Source organism: Scyliorhinus canicula, chromosome 13 (assembly GCF_902713615.1).
Source record: "Scyliorhinus canicula chromosome 13, sScyCan1.1, whole genome shotgun sequence".
Taxonomy (NCBI): domain Eukaryota; kingdom Metazoa; phylum Chordata; class Chondrichthyes; order Carcharhiniformes; family Scyliorhinidae; genus Scyliorhinus; species Scyliorhinus canicula.
This window is the reverse complement of record NC_052158.1, coordinates 158,954,943-158,969,503: the sequence shown is the minus strand read 5'-3', so window position 1 is coordinate 158,969,503 and position 14,561 is coordinate 158,954,943. Positions and strand designations below refer to the sequence as shown.

The following is a 14,561-nucleotide window of genomic DNA, read 5'->3' as shown; positions in this document are numbered from 1 at the left end:
AAAGGCGGAGAGTCGCGAAGGCTGCCACGAAACTGGCCGTGTTTCATGGCAGCCTCCGCGCCCCCTCCCGGGACCCGATTCTGCTCCCCGTTCGGGGCTAGCATCGCGGCCCCGTGAACTCCGGCATCACGGACTTTCGCTAACAAATTTCGCTAAGCCCGTGCGCCAAAGTTAGCGACGGCTGACACATTTGATGACGTCACCCGCGCATGCGCGATTTGGATGACTCCAACATGCGCATGCGCGGATGACGTCATCCGCGCATATGCGTCAGACCCGCGCATGCGCGGTCCGTAATGTCCATCAGCCGCCCCGCTGACTGATCCAGCGGGGCGGAGGAGGCAGAAAGAGTGCGCGGGAATCGTACCCGCTGCCCGTGATCGGAGGGCACCGATCGCGGGCCCATGCCACCCTAGGCACGGCCGCACCACGGCCGTGCCAATCAGTGGCATGGTTGTGCAGAACGGCACTTTGCGGCCGTTTTCACGAACTGGTATAGCAGGTGTATTAAAAATCGTGAAAACGGGCGTAAAGGCCTTGCAAATCGGCCCATCAGCCAGGGGAGAATTGCTGCTTGCCATAAAAAAAACGGCGAGCTGCGATTCGTGTCGGGGGCGGGCGTGGGGGGGGGGGGGGATAGCAGGAGGGCGTCGGACCAGCGTTACCGTAAAAATTTGCACCACCCGCTATTCTCCTCCCCGTCGTGAGTGCGGAGAATCGCGCCCATGATTTCTCAGGCTGACAACATCTGCAGCATTTAGTTTCAGATTCCTTTGTTAGTTTACTTTAGTGATAGGACAGCATTATGGGCACTTTAGCTGATGGCAGTTAGTCGTCAATTGACATAACCGCAAAAAAACTGTGAAAACACAAATTATGGTGCTTTAGAACATAGAACAGTACAGCACAGAACAGGCCCTTCGGCCCTCGATGTTGTGCCGAGCAAATGATCACCCTACTCAAACCCATGTATCCACCCTATACCCGTAACCCAACAACCCCCCCCCTTAACCTTACTTTTTTTTTTAGGACACTACGGGCAATTTAGCATGGCCAATCCACCTAACCCGCACATCTTTGGACTGTGGGAGGAAACCGGAGCACCCGGAGGAAACCCATGCACACACGGGGAGGACGTGTAGACTCCGCACAGACTGTGACCCAGCCGGGAACCGAACATGGGATCCTGGAGCTGTGAAGCATTTATGCTAACCACCATGCACCCGGGCTGCTGAGTGCTACCGGGCTGCTTTGGTGTGTGTTTTTTTTATTGCCCTTTAACTGAGTGGTTATTCGGCAGTAAAGAGTCAACTACATTGCTGTGGGTCTAGAGTTCCATGCAGTCCAGGCCAGATCAGGTAAGGAGGGAAGATTTCCAGTAGGTTTCATGAACATCATTAGAACTTTTAAAACCAAACAACTGTTGAATTCAAATTTCACCATTTGCTCTGGTGGGATTTGAACCCGGGCCCCCAAAGTACTTCGCTGGGTCTCTGGATTACCAGTCCACTCCAAAATTGCCCCCCCCCGCCCCCCTGTAAAGCAAGTTTAATATAGGAAAAACACTCAAAACCGCGTTATGCACAAAATGGCAAACAATGTTACGCAACTTTTATTTCCTCACCTGTCTCATTACTAATCTCCCCGTCTGCACATGATATGCAATCAAAGCAACAAGCAGGTTGGCCTTGTCTAACAGCTTTCCTTGTCCCTCGTACGCAGCCCACGCTACAGCTCGATCGAGGAATCTGTGACGGGATTGTAAAAGTGCACATGTTATGCAATAGCTATGAACAATTGAGGTTCAATCCGCATACGGGCTGAGGTTATTTTGGAAGGCATGCATTCTCAACCTTACCCCTGCCCTGAGGTGTGGTGATGCTCATCTTAAATCATCGCCAGTCAGCTCTCCCACTCAAAGTGAAAAACAGCCTTTGGTCATCAGGTAGTCTGGCGACTTTATGGTTCAATTCTGTTTCGTTTCTATTGATTGGATGATTTAACGGTTCATGTTCAATTAAAGTCCCTTATTAATTAATTCTGATAATTATCAGTGCTGCATGGATGGACTTGGTAAAACAACCTTGTTTTCCGGCCCACAGTTTTCGTCTCCTTATCTAGGGAAGGATGTTCTTGCTCCAGAGGGAGTGCAGCAAAGGTTTATCAAACTGAATTCTGGGATGACGAGACTGAACTATGAGGAGAGGTTGAATCGGTTAGGATATTATTTTCTGGAGTCCAGAAGAATGAGGGGAGGGGGTTTCATAGAAACCTTTAAAATGTTAACAGGACGAAACAGATAAGATGCAGGAAGGATGTTCCCGATGGTGGGGTTGTCCAGAACCAGCGCTCAAAGCTTGGGGATACGGTAGCCCGTTTAGGACAGTGATGGGGAGAAACTTCTTCAGTCAGAGAGTGGGGAGCCTTTGGAATTGGTTACCACAGGAAGTAGCTGAGGAGAAAATATTACGGGCGGGATTCTCTGTCCCACCTCACCAGTTTTCTAATGCACCGCGTCCACACCGGCATTCTCTCTCCAGCCAGCGGACCAATGGGGTTTCCTATTTTAGACAGAGCCATGCCATCGGGAAATCCCTGGTGTGGGCGCACTGTCGGCGCAACCGAGAATCCCGCTTGCCAAGAATCCAGCCCTGTATGTTTCTAAGAAGCAGTTAGTTATAGCACTTCAGACGAAGTGGACCAAATAATTTGGGGGAAAGCGGGATTTCGCTGTTGAGGTGGCCAATCAGCCATGGTCCTAAAGAATGGCAGAGCAGGCTCGAAAGACCGGATGGCCTTCCCCTGCTCCTGTTTTCTACGTTTCTGTGTCACGATTTTGCGGTAAGAATAACGAAGAGGCCACAACGCTCAATGTTATTTTGCAATAAACTGCATAACAACTTCCTAAATTGGATAATAGCCTGCTGTTGTCCTGCTCATCCACATGTCCTGCTACACCAGTACCTCAGGGTGGGACACATATGAGCAAGGATAAGTAATAGGAGCTCTCGAGCCTCTTGATCCGGCTGATTTTCGACCTCATACTTCACTTTTCCGCCATTCTCCCAGAACCCTTGGTGCCCTTGATGTCTAGTCTTCAATAGGTGAGCAGCACCACACTTACCTCGCTCCCGATCTGGCTGTCATCAGCAATTTCGCAAACATGCCTTTGGTTTCTTCAGCCAAGCAATTTATATAAATTTCAAAACGTTGAATCCCCAACACTAGTCCCTGCAGCACAACACTCGTTACATCTTTCCGATGAGAAAAAGACTCATATATCCCTACTCTTTGTTTACTGCTCGCTCGTCAATTGTCTATTCATGCCAATCTGTTACCCCTAATACCATTAACTTTTATTTTATGCAATAGGATTTGATGTGGCAGCTTAGCATATACTTTCTGGATATTCACGTGCAGTACACCCAGCGGTTTCTTGTTCTTCACTGTACACGTGGATCCTTCAGGGAGATCGAGTAAATTGGTTAGAAATGATTTTTCACATGTTGATTCTGTCTGTTATCCTTTATTTTTTCCAATAATAATAATTTAATAATAATTAAAATTAATAATCGCTTATTGTCACAAGTAGGCTTCAATGAAGTTACTGTGAAAAGCCCCAAATGCCTTTCCCTAACTTCTTTGATAATAGCTTCCAACATTTCCCTTCTGACCGATGTTAAGCGAACTGGCCTGTAGATTGCTGTTTTGTGACACCATTCAATTTGGAATAAGTGAACTACATATGCTATTTTTCATTCGAAGGGAACCTTCCAGGAATCTAGGGAATCTTGGAAAATTCTATCCAACCTTCCAACCTGCCACCCGTCTCAGCACAATTGTACATTTTTTTCTTACGTTTGATACTCTAACTTTCTAGACCACGGGTGGCGGGTCTTCTCCTTGGAATTGTTTCGTTTTTTAGCTAACAGCTATTCTGAGCCAAATAAGGGACCATTCGCTCCTTCTTTTATATGTTGGAATATAGGAGGTCTATTTTCTGCACTATATCGGGATCAACAGGTTTAATTGGCCTTCTGTCAAAAGCTTATGCAGATCTTAATTAACTACTCACCAGAATGATTCTGTTCACGTTACTTCTCTCTGTTAGCGTCTGTCATATTACATGTAATCTATTTGAGAAATGCTGCATTTCCTTGCAGCGAGTGAGATTAAATAGTACTGTTAGAGTGAGTATGCCTTCAAAATATTTAATTGCCTGTTTCAAACTCTGCTGCCTCTGGAGGTCATGAAATACATTCTACGCTTTCTTCTTTATTTCCTTCTTCCTCTCAATTGTGCTAACATCAAGTAAAACATTGCGGTCACAGATTGTATGTTAATCACTTGACATTGCAGGTCTGATGAGAGTTGCCATCTTCTGAAAAGTAACTGAAATGTATTTACACTATGGTGTTACTCATGAAAGAATCCAACAGGTTGACCATACTGGACTCAGGCAGGAAGTACACTTACCTCTTTCTTTCCATTATTCCAAACAATTGCACTTTCATCTATTTCGAGCCTGTGGTTTGAATCAAAAGAACCACCAAACTGACCCACCGCCACATAACGAACAGAACCGTCAGCGGTTTTCCGCCAGTTTATCAAATCATAGGATGGGTTGGGATCTCCATTTTCATCAAATACTACTTCCTCTCCAAGTTTGTTTGTAAAGTTAACGTGTTTCAGGTAATGCAAAAGCTTTGTGAAAAAAATGGAAACATTTTAAGCATTAAAAACGTAAGACATGAAAGAAGGAGCAGGCCATAAGACCTTGCTCCAACATTCAATGACATATTTTCTGAACGTGCACTTCAATTATGTTTTTTCCTGCCATTTTCTACATTTTTCTTTTCTGTTACTTTCCAAACGTCTATCTATCTCAGTCTTGAATATATTGAAGGATTGTATAAACCTGCCCTCTGGGATACAAAATACCAAAGTGGCTCAGTACCTGATTGAAGACATTTCCCCATATCGCAATCTTAATTGGATTACCCCCTAGGTTCTCCAGCCTAACAAATACCAGTAAGTCTCTCCTACGGCCAAATACAACAAGAAATGTTTTTTAAAAAATTATTCTGAACTCTAGAGAAGATAGGTCCCCTCGACTGAATCTCTCCTTGCAGGCCAACTCTCACATCCAAGGGATCAATGTTGTGAACGTTAGTTGCAGCCCCCTTAGAATTTTTCCTCAGGTAAGAATAGTGGGTTGGATTCTCCATTGGTTGATGCTGAAATTGGGAAACTTGATTGAGCGGAGAACCAGTTCTGATGCCAAAATCGCGGTAGGTGCCGACTTGATGCCAAATCGCAATTCTCCGTCACCTCCACAGCAGCGTCAATGCGGTCCAGAACACACGTACAGGAAACAACATTTGCATATCATTAGTATTCTCCAGGGCCTCCAGGATTCTCTGCCCCCTGATGGTGCGGTTGACTTGTGCTTTTAAAATCATGAAACCAGTATCATGGATGATGAGGGAGAGAGAGGATGTAGGACACAGAGGCACAATTGATGGCTACCGGACCGGACAGTGGCCGGACTGGCTAGGGTGTCTTCCAGGTCCAGGGCGGAGTGGGGGTGACGGGGAACTGGTCAAGTGACCGGGGTCCCCTCCCCCACGGGATTGGGGTGTGTCCAGTCACGCAACGCCATTGCCGTGGCCTGCAAGGCAGCCATATTGCTACGCACCTCACTGGCCAGCCACCTTGGCCTGCGGCTCTGCAGAGCGAGACCGGCAATATGGGTGCCCCCAGCCCTGCACCACCGCAACTAACACGCTGCAACATCTGAAATTTGGGAAAATCAATACCAATGCATCAAGCATCTCAACTGCTCGAAGAAAGAAGTTAGTTTAATTTAAGACTTTCTGGCGTCCAATGTTTGCTAATTTCCTACCTTTAAAGACGAATTGTGCGTTTTCAGGGTTTCTACAAAAACGGTAATCAGATAATTTCCTAATTTTGGTACAACTGTCACCATTTTCACTCCTCACTTAATCTGTGCAGACTCTTTGCGCTCTGCCCAAATTCTTGTTTCCCATTTAGATTTATATCGACATCTACCATGAAGTTTTTATATTGTGTAAGATGCTGATTAATTTCATTTCATTTCATTTTTCATTTCGATAAGTTTTTCGGTAATAACTATGGATTTTACTTTTTAGCAACGGTTTAAATTAAATGGCTTAGTTTGAATTTCTGCCAGTTGTAATTTTTTACAGGATGTCCGTTGTTTACGAGAAACGATATTTTATTGTTTTACCATTTCAAATTTTGGTCTCGAGTTGTAGCAGCTGCATGCTATCCAAATTTGCTACAATACGATTAGATTTTTTAAAGGTAAGTTGCAATGAATGGCGAAAAGTAGTTTTAGATTTGAATAAAACTTTACCTTTCAACAACGCCTAGGCATTGTTTGAAATGAATATTTCTCGGATAGAATAGAAACAAATAATCCGTACAGTGTAGAATGAAGCCATTTTCCCCATCGAGTCTGCACCAACATTCTGAAAGAGCCCTAACCTAGGCTCACTGAGCTGCCCTAACTTCGTAACCTCATAATTCCACCTAACCTTTATATCTTTGCACACTGAGGGGCAATTGACCATCCACCTACCCTGCACATCTTTGGACTGTGGGAGGAAACCGGGGCACCCGGAGGAAACCCACTCAAACACGGGGAGAAAGTGCAAACTACACAGAGACAGTAAGCCAAGGCCGGAATGGACAAATTGAATCCGGTCCTTGGCGCTGTGAGAGAGCAGTGTTAAGCACCGTGCCACTGTGCCCCTCATGGGTAGGACACATGTAGCAGACGAAAAGCTTTATTATCAAATATGACGGAATAAAGTGTCATTGCTAAGTAAATGTGGCATTGTTTATGACTACTGCATCGAAAGTAAATTATTATTGTAATGGAATGTAAACTCCGAGGGGGCTAAGTAAGCAAGAGATAGTGTTGTGTCTCAGTGTACAACTCATAAAGCAGAGCTGAGGAAAGTGGCGTGAGACCTGATGATTTGCAGCCTATGTCAATAGAAGAGGTGCAGTTGGACTATTTCTAAGTAAGGGATGGGGAATAGGAATTGGGGGGGGGGGTGTAAAAGTTACAAATTCTGGTCTTTTTGTGGCATGGTGATACCATCAAAAGTACCTAGATCTGCACCTTAAGTGATGTAAGAGACAGGGCTATGGACGGGGCAGGACGATCGGATTGGAAAGGGAACCTGCGTGATCTCAGACTGGCATGGGCAAGATGGACCGAATCGTCTCCTTCTGTGCTGCAACCTTCCTATGGTTATACGGTTCTATGACTCTCCTGGACACGGTTCAACATCACTACAAAAACAAAGAACAGAAAGCACAGCGGGAGGCGGTGGCGTAGTGCTGTTAGATGAATTGGGCATTCCGAATTCTCCCTTTGTGTCTACACCAGATACCTCTGCTGTTAGACATTAAGAATTCGATCCCTAGAGTTTTTTTGAAGCTTCACAGCTCCAGGGTCCCAGGTTCGATTCCCCGCTGGGTCACTGTCTGTGCGGAGTCTGCACATCCTCCCCGTGTGTGCGTGGGTTTCCTCCGGGTGCTCCGGTTTCCTCCCACAGTCCAAAGATGTGCAGGTTAGGTGGATTGGCCATGATAAATTGCCCTTAGTGTCCATAATTGCCCTTAGTGTTGGATGGGGTTACTGGGTTATGGGGATAGGGTGGAGGTGTTGATCTTGGGTAGGGTGCTCTTTCCAGGAGCCGGTGCAGACTCGATGGGCCGAATGGCCTCCTTCTGCACTGTAAATTCTATGATCTACGAATAAGAAGTGTCTTTTCCCTCAAAATTCTTTTCTCGATTTCCTCATCTGATGATTTGATCTGGACGGTAAATACCTGGAGCCTAGTCACTTTTCCTCTCACTCCCTACGCTGCTTAATCCACTAACCTAAAAAGACCAGTTTATTCCTGTGATCACGTTTCTGTTCACGAAGCAATCCTTCATAGAATCTGTTTGTTTGCTCCAATCCTTTAAGTCCCAGTTGTCATTAACAACCTCTGGTGTGACACCTTACCTAAAGCCTTTTGAAAATCGATGTGCATTTTATCGATAGTTTCTCTCTTGTCTAGGTTAAAAAATACGTCACATTGACTTGATGCCAGTATTTCTATCACAATACTCCTTTGGTTCGTACAAATCATATAATTTTCGAAGCGTTCTATTACAAACTCCCTAATAATGGACTCTAGCATTTTAGTTTCGACTGATGATTCGCCAATTAACCTATCGTTCAATATTTTACCCTTTAATGAATATCGATGTTGCATTTGCTACATTCCAATCTAGAAGAGCAGTCCAAGAATTTCTTGAAATTATGGAAAGTCAAAAACAATACAGCCATTGACTCTGCATTCAATTATTTGAACCGCCCTTTATGTTGACCATTGGATTGATCAACTTTTAGTCTGCTGAATTAACCCAATATTTTTTTCGTAATATTATTAACATTTTAGTTCCCCATTGTCCTGTGACACTTGGTTCCCCAGAATTTACTGGCCGTTCTTTTGCCTTCACAAACAGGTATATATTATTAAATAGTAAAGCTGGCTCACATTACATAAGATACCCTTGCCTTGGATATTAGAATTTTTGTTATACAAGTGTATTTTGAAAGTTAGTTTTCAGCACTGATCTCTTACCTGCCATGGTTTAATATCCACGGTGTTGGCACAGCTATTATTTTCAAACGGCCCTTTCCCATCTTTACAAGCGGAGAGATTGTGAAGGGCGTGAGCTATTGCATAGATTCCTTTATATACATTGTATGATACTCTGAGTTGCGATACATCAGAATATATATTTACGCGGCTCTTAATGTCCTCTGATCCCGTACACTGACTTGTTCCATTTTCAGAAGTTTGTAATGAGCACTGAAATAAAGTTTCCCAAAACTCTGTTACCAAAACATTTTGAGCGGCCGTGGAAGGATGAACCTTCTGAAGAAATTGTTGAAGACCTGGTATCTGAGCCCTCCGGAGTGCAAACCCCAGAGTGCCAACCAAAATTGTGTTGTCCTGTTTGGAAAGCATAGCTGACGTCACCCATGCTTCGCTCGCCAGCCACTGAATTCCGGTAATGTTTTGCCGCATTACTTCCTGAATAAGGCTGTCAGTGTCCTGTTCAATAGCAAAGACGAGTATTACCTTGGCACGGCTTTCTCGAATAGTGTTGACTATCGCTTCAATCTGCTCTTTGGTCTTCACTTTTGGAATCGTGTGAGAGAAAGCAACGCACGCCCCGAGAGCCTCAATCTGCTCACTGAACATCTGAATGCCATATCGACCATAGTCATCATCTCCCGCGATTGCTCCTACCCAGGTCCATCCAAAATGTTTCACAAGCTGTGCCAAAGCTCTGACTTGAAAGTAATCACTTGGCACTGTTCGAAGAAATGCCGGATATTCTGCTTTGTCACTCAGACAGGCACAAGTAGAAAAGTAGCTGACCTGCAGAAGAGCAAAGAAAAAAATCGACTACTCCCTATGAAACTTCACATTAATGAGCTAAAAACAAAAAATTCTGGATAAACTCAGCGGATTGGCAGCATCTGTGAAAAAGAAATAGAGTTAACTTTTCGAATCCGCAGAACTGAAATCAATAAGATTGCCAATTATGAAAAATTCAGACATAAAATAATTAAACTGCTTAATGAATGTTTCCAACACCGTACTCATTAAAAAGAACGGAACATACTGGAAGTTCTCAATAGGCGAAGCAGTATCGATGGAGAGAAATGACGTCGCCGTTTCTGTATGATCTACCAGTAACCTATAATGTTAACTATGTTTCTCCCTCCAATGATGCTGCCTGACCTGTTGAGTAATTCCAGCACCTGTTGTTTTTGCGTTACGATTTCCAGCAGAATTTTGCTGTTGTAGTAAACCGTACTCTAATATCACTCTAAAGACAGGCACGGCCAATCATCCATATTCAATAGTGACCATTTGAATCTTGCCATGTTAAGTCAATTGTTTGACAAACTTTGCTTGAGGCCTTGAATGAATAAAGCCCTTCAATAATAGATCCTGGGACAATCAACTATACGTACCCGGGGCCTGTCGTTGTGCTTGCTTGGTGAGCAGCACACTACCTGTTTTCCGTCCTCTGACTCAAGAACTTACGTGGACTATTTTTCAGTATTTTATGCATTCCAGTCCTTCTTGTATCAGCGTATTCCTACAATAAGTTTTTTAAAATTATACATTGCGATATTTTAATCAAATGTCAACACAGGGGCTAACTCATGAATAGATTAGCTCTATATTTCCACGTCATAGGTCAATTAGAAAAAAATAAAGTTTATTTTTATCCGCCCAAATATATGATCGACACCATAGGTTTTCCCACAAGCATGATTTCAATGCAACGTGACATTGGGCAGGATCCGCACACGTGGCCGATCCTTTGGATTTTAAGCAGAGTCAGAATGGGTTATTGCCGGGGAACTCATGCTTGGCAAATGTATTGGAATTATTTGAGGTGAATAGGGGCAAGGAAGAAAAAGGGGAACCAGTTGATATAACATACTTGGATTTACAAAAGCGTTTGATAAGATACTGTACAAAAGGCTATTTATAAGATGTCTTTTGGGGCAGTATATTAGCATTGACAGACGTGTGCCAAACTGATAGAAAACCACGAGTTGGGAAAAGTGGGGCATTTTCAGGATGCACTCTGTGAGGAGAGGAGTACCACAAGGACACGTCCTTGGGCCACAATTATTTACACTATATATTAATCTTTGGACATAGGGAGTGAACGTGCTATTGCCAAATTTGCTGATGACGTCAAAATAGGTTGGAAAGCAAATGGTGAGGATGAGACAAAAAGCCTATAGCGGGATATAGACAGATTAGATGAGTGGGCAAACACTTGGTAGATGGAACATATTGTTGGAAAATGTGAAGGTGTGCACTTTGGGAGGAAGAATATAACAGCTGAAAATGAATTAAATGGAGAATAATTGAACAAACCTGCAGCACAGTTGATTTGAGAGTCCTGAGGCAGAAATCACAAAAGGTTAGCATGCAAGTTCAGCAAGTAATAGTGAAGACAAATGACATGTCGGACTTTATTTCACAGGGAATGGAGCATAAAGATAGATAAGTTTTGCTATAACTATACACGGTACTAATTAGATAACAGTTTGAGTGCTGTGAGCTGTTTGGTGCCACTTATGTACCAAAATACATATTTGCATTGGAGGCAGATGTTTCAATAAATTGATCCCGTTTATGGAGCGCTTTGCTCATGAGAAGAGGCTGAATAGTTTGGGTCTGTCCACATTGAAGTTTGAAATAATTGGAGACCGTCAAGAGGCATATTCGATTCTCACGGTGTTTGACATGGTAGATGCTTAAAGGCTGTTTGCCCCTGTGGGAGCATCTAGGACCAGAGGGAATAATCTCAGAGTAAGGGATCGCATATTTAAAGTAGAGATTAGGAGGATTATTTTCTCTCAGATGGGAGCGTTTCTGTGGAAATCTTTACCGCAGAGAACTGTGGATGCTAGGTCGGTAAGTGCGTTCAAATTTGAGGTAGGCAGACTTTTAATCAGTAAATGAATCAAGGGTTATGGGGATATGGCGGGAAAGTGAAGTTGTGGATTATCATATCAGAACACTCATGATCTAATTAAATGGCGGAGTAGACTCGGTGGACCAAATTGCCAACGTCTATTCCTATGTCTTGGGGGCTATCATGAAGAACCCTAAGTGACTGCCCATGAATTAATGAACACGTTTAAATTTGGACTTGTATATTGTAGGATAGAAACTATTTTGGAGGAAAAAAACCGAACTTAATAAAGCAAACCATCTTATTCCATCACTATCAATGATGCCAGAATGGAATGGTGTGGGCACAGTAAGACGTCTTACACCAGGTTAAAGTCCAACAAGATTGCTTCGAATCTCGAGCTTTCGGAGCGCAGCTCCTTCACTATCAATGAACATGATAACCGCATGTGTTCTCTCAGGCGTTATCGAACAAGATGAATAATTTTACCTCCAGGCTGGAGAGTGAACTTTCTTCGACTTGAGGTTTCCGTGTTTCACCAGTTAAACACGAAAAAGTTGGAACTCAAGTTTTAAGCTCAAACATACTTTGCATTAAAGTTCACGTGGCCTCTAATTTAAAGGTACCGACAAATCCTCCGTTTCATGAACATGTGTTGACATTTCGTGAAAGTGCTTCTTATATTAAACTAGATCGGTCGATCGACAGCGAGATAGATAGATAGAAAAAAAGAAAGAAAAAAGGAAGGAAAAAGGAAGAAAGATAGAATAAAACATACTTAGGTACAGAAAAGAAAGAAAGACGGATGGAAAGGAAGACGGAAGGAAATACAGAACGACAGAAAGAAAGAAAGAAAGAAAGAAAGAAAGAAAGAAAGAAAGAAAGAAAGAAAGAAAGAAAGAAAGAAAGAAAGAAAGAAAGAAAGAAAGAAAGAAAGAAAAAAAGAAAGAAAAAGGAAAAAAACAAGAAAGAAACAAAGAAAGAAAGAAGGAAAAAAGCAAGAAAGAAAGAATACGGGGAGCATTGCAACTGAGAGCATGTTTGAACAACCTTTAGTCAAGCTCCATACACATCCACACATGGGGCAACAAAAGTGCCCCTTTACTCACGATGGGTGAAAGGTCTCTTTCTGTGCTGTAAAACTCTGATGAGAGGTAATGAAGTCAACTATAGTAGCCCCATTCCGTAGTCCAGTTTTCCCCTTAACAGTTTTTAGAAGGTAACGTTTGAAGTGGAATTGTGCTGGGCCAAGAAGTGCTGACGCGGATTATACCCAACTATCATTAATAGTTAATTGTGTTAGATTGGAGATTAATAGATTGTAAATAAATGATAAATACTCTACCAATGGAATTCTGAAAAGCCCAAGCATCCGTGTTACTACCATAGACTGGGTTGATCCAGAGTCTCCGATTATGGCTAGTGTTGAAGGAGTACAGTCGTAATCGATGACCGATTCCTCTTGTCCGTTGATCAGTGTAACAGCAGCTCGGAGAGCTTGAAAGTGTGTGTCGCAGGAGTCGAAGATCCGATATCCGAGAGTAATATTTGGTAGCAGGCTCGGGTCTCTATTTATTTCATCTATAGTGAATATCATAGTCTGCACCCACCGAAAAGCTCTGAAATTGAAACTAACCAACATATTCCACTTGAGTATTTGTTTAGATTGGTTCGGAAACACAATAAAGATCCAATGTGGTCGGTTCCCACTGAGCCGTCGTCACAACCAACAGACCAACCAACACGGATGTTATTTTACTGCATCGACGGGCCCCTTTGAGAGATGCAATCTCCATATTAGTTGTGAAGTTAGGATTGTTTGCTCGAGCACGGCATTTTTTTGTGGGTGACGGAAATAATTTAATATTATTTTTAACTTACAAGACCAAGAGTAGAGTCGAGATCGAATAAACAAACATTGACTCCTGATGGAACAATCATTCATCTCCCAGAGCAATTCCAATATTCATTGTTAAAATTACGATTTGCTGATTGTTCATTCAGAACATGTCCAACGAATGAAACATTGTATCCAACTTTTTTAGCAGTGCTGCTGAACTAGTTTATTTGTGACGGATTTCCAATATTTTGCCTCGTATAAAACTGATGTTATCTTTCGTCAGAGACAATGTCGGATAAGCACTTCGGTCGTAAACAAACAGTTCCTTTAATGGTTCAAATATCAATATCAGCAATGTAAACCCAAGCATCAGACTGAAAATTCACCGTTTTGGCGATTGCATTATTTATTGCAACGCCCTTTATTATGTCCTATATTGCTCTGCTTCTGCCCAGATATGTTGTCAGTTATGCTGTATGATTAAAGCATGCATGGGGGCTGGCTAGAACTAAATCAAAATTAAGATCTGACAAGATGCCCTGCAGGAGGTGGGCCAGCAACCTATCAGTTCTATGCTTGCCCAAAAGAATGAAGCCTCAAGACATCTGAAACGCAATGAAAGAATTGCTATCAGGGCGGGGTGTCGGGTGGTAATAATTATTTTACCACGTAATTGACAATAGAGTAGAGAATGATTTTGTTTTGGAAAAGGATAAGCGTTCATAAAATCGCCGCTGACATCAATGGGAAGGGAAATTTGAACATTTCTACAATAAGGGGAAGCTGCACTTCACTTGTTCGGGTGATAAAGTTGAAAATGTATTTATTTTGTTGAACTTGGAATGGTAAGCATGATGCACTTATGTTTTAATCTAGTCTTTTTTTGGATCAGTTCAGAATTAGAGTAATTTCAGTTCGTGGCAATATTCTCAGACATTGGAACAGAATGCTGTGCACCAATGCGTATCCTGTGCCGAACACTCAAAACACCGACAAGATTTCGGCAAAGATTGGAAAGTAAGAAATAACAGCAAATTGCATTTTAGTGCACCTTTAAGACAGTAAAATTTCACAGGGTCGTTATAACAGGCTTTTCCACGGAACCACATGGGCAATATTCGGGTCGATGATCACCAGCGTATTCAATGAT

General features: G+C 42.8%; 1 protein-coding gene across 7 annotated transcripts in view; it reads right to left on the bottom strand.

Moving 5' to 3' along the window:
* The window catches only part of LOC119976098 (extracellular calcium-sensing receptor-like), a 35,534-nt gene that overhangs the window by 2,957 nt on the left and 18,016 nt on the right, over positions 1–14,561 (bottom strand). For 4 of the 7 annotated variants that reach the window (XM_038816258.1, XM_038816260.1, XM_038816259.1 and 1 more), the window contains 3 exons: positions 8,694–9,500; positions 4,477–4,704; positions 1,625–1,748 (listed from right to left, as the gene is read on the bottom strand). In XM_038816258.1, coding sequence (XP_038672186.1) covers positions 1,625–1,748; positions 4,477–4,704; positions 8,694–9,500 — 1,159 coding nt within the window. Of the gene's footprint in view, positions 1–1,624; positions 1,749–4,476; positions 4,705–8,693; positions 9,501–12,916; positions 13,203–14,561 lie in introns of all 7 variants that reach the window. The other 3 variants (XM_038816257.1, XM_038816256.1, XM_038816262.1) reach the window with 1 other exon arrangement.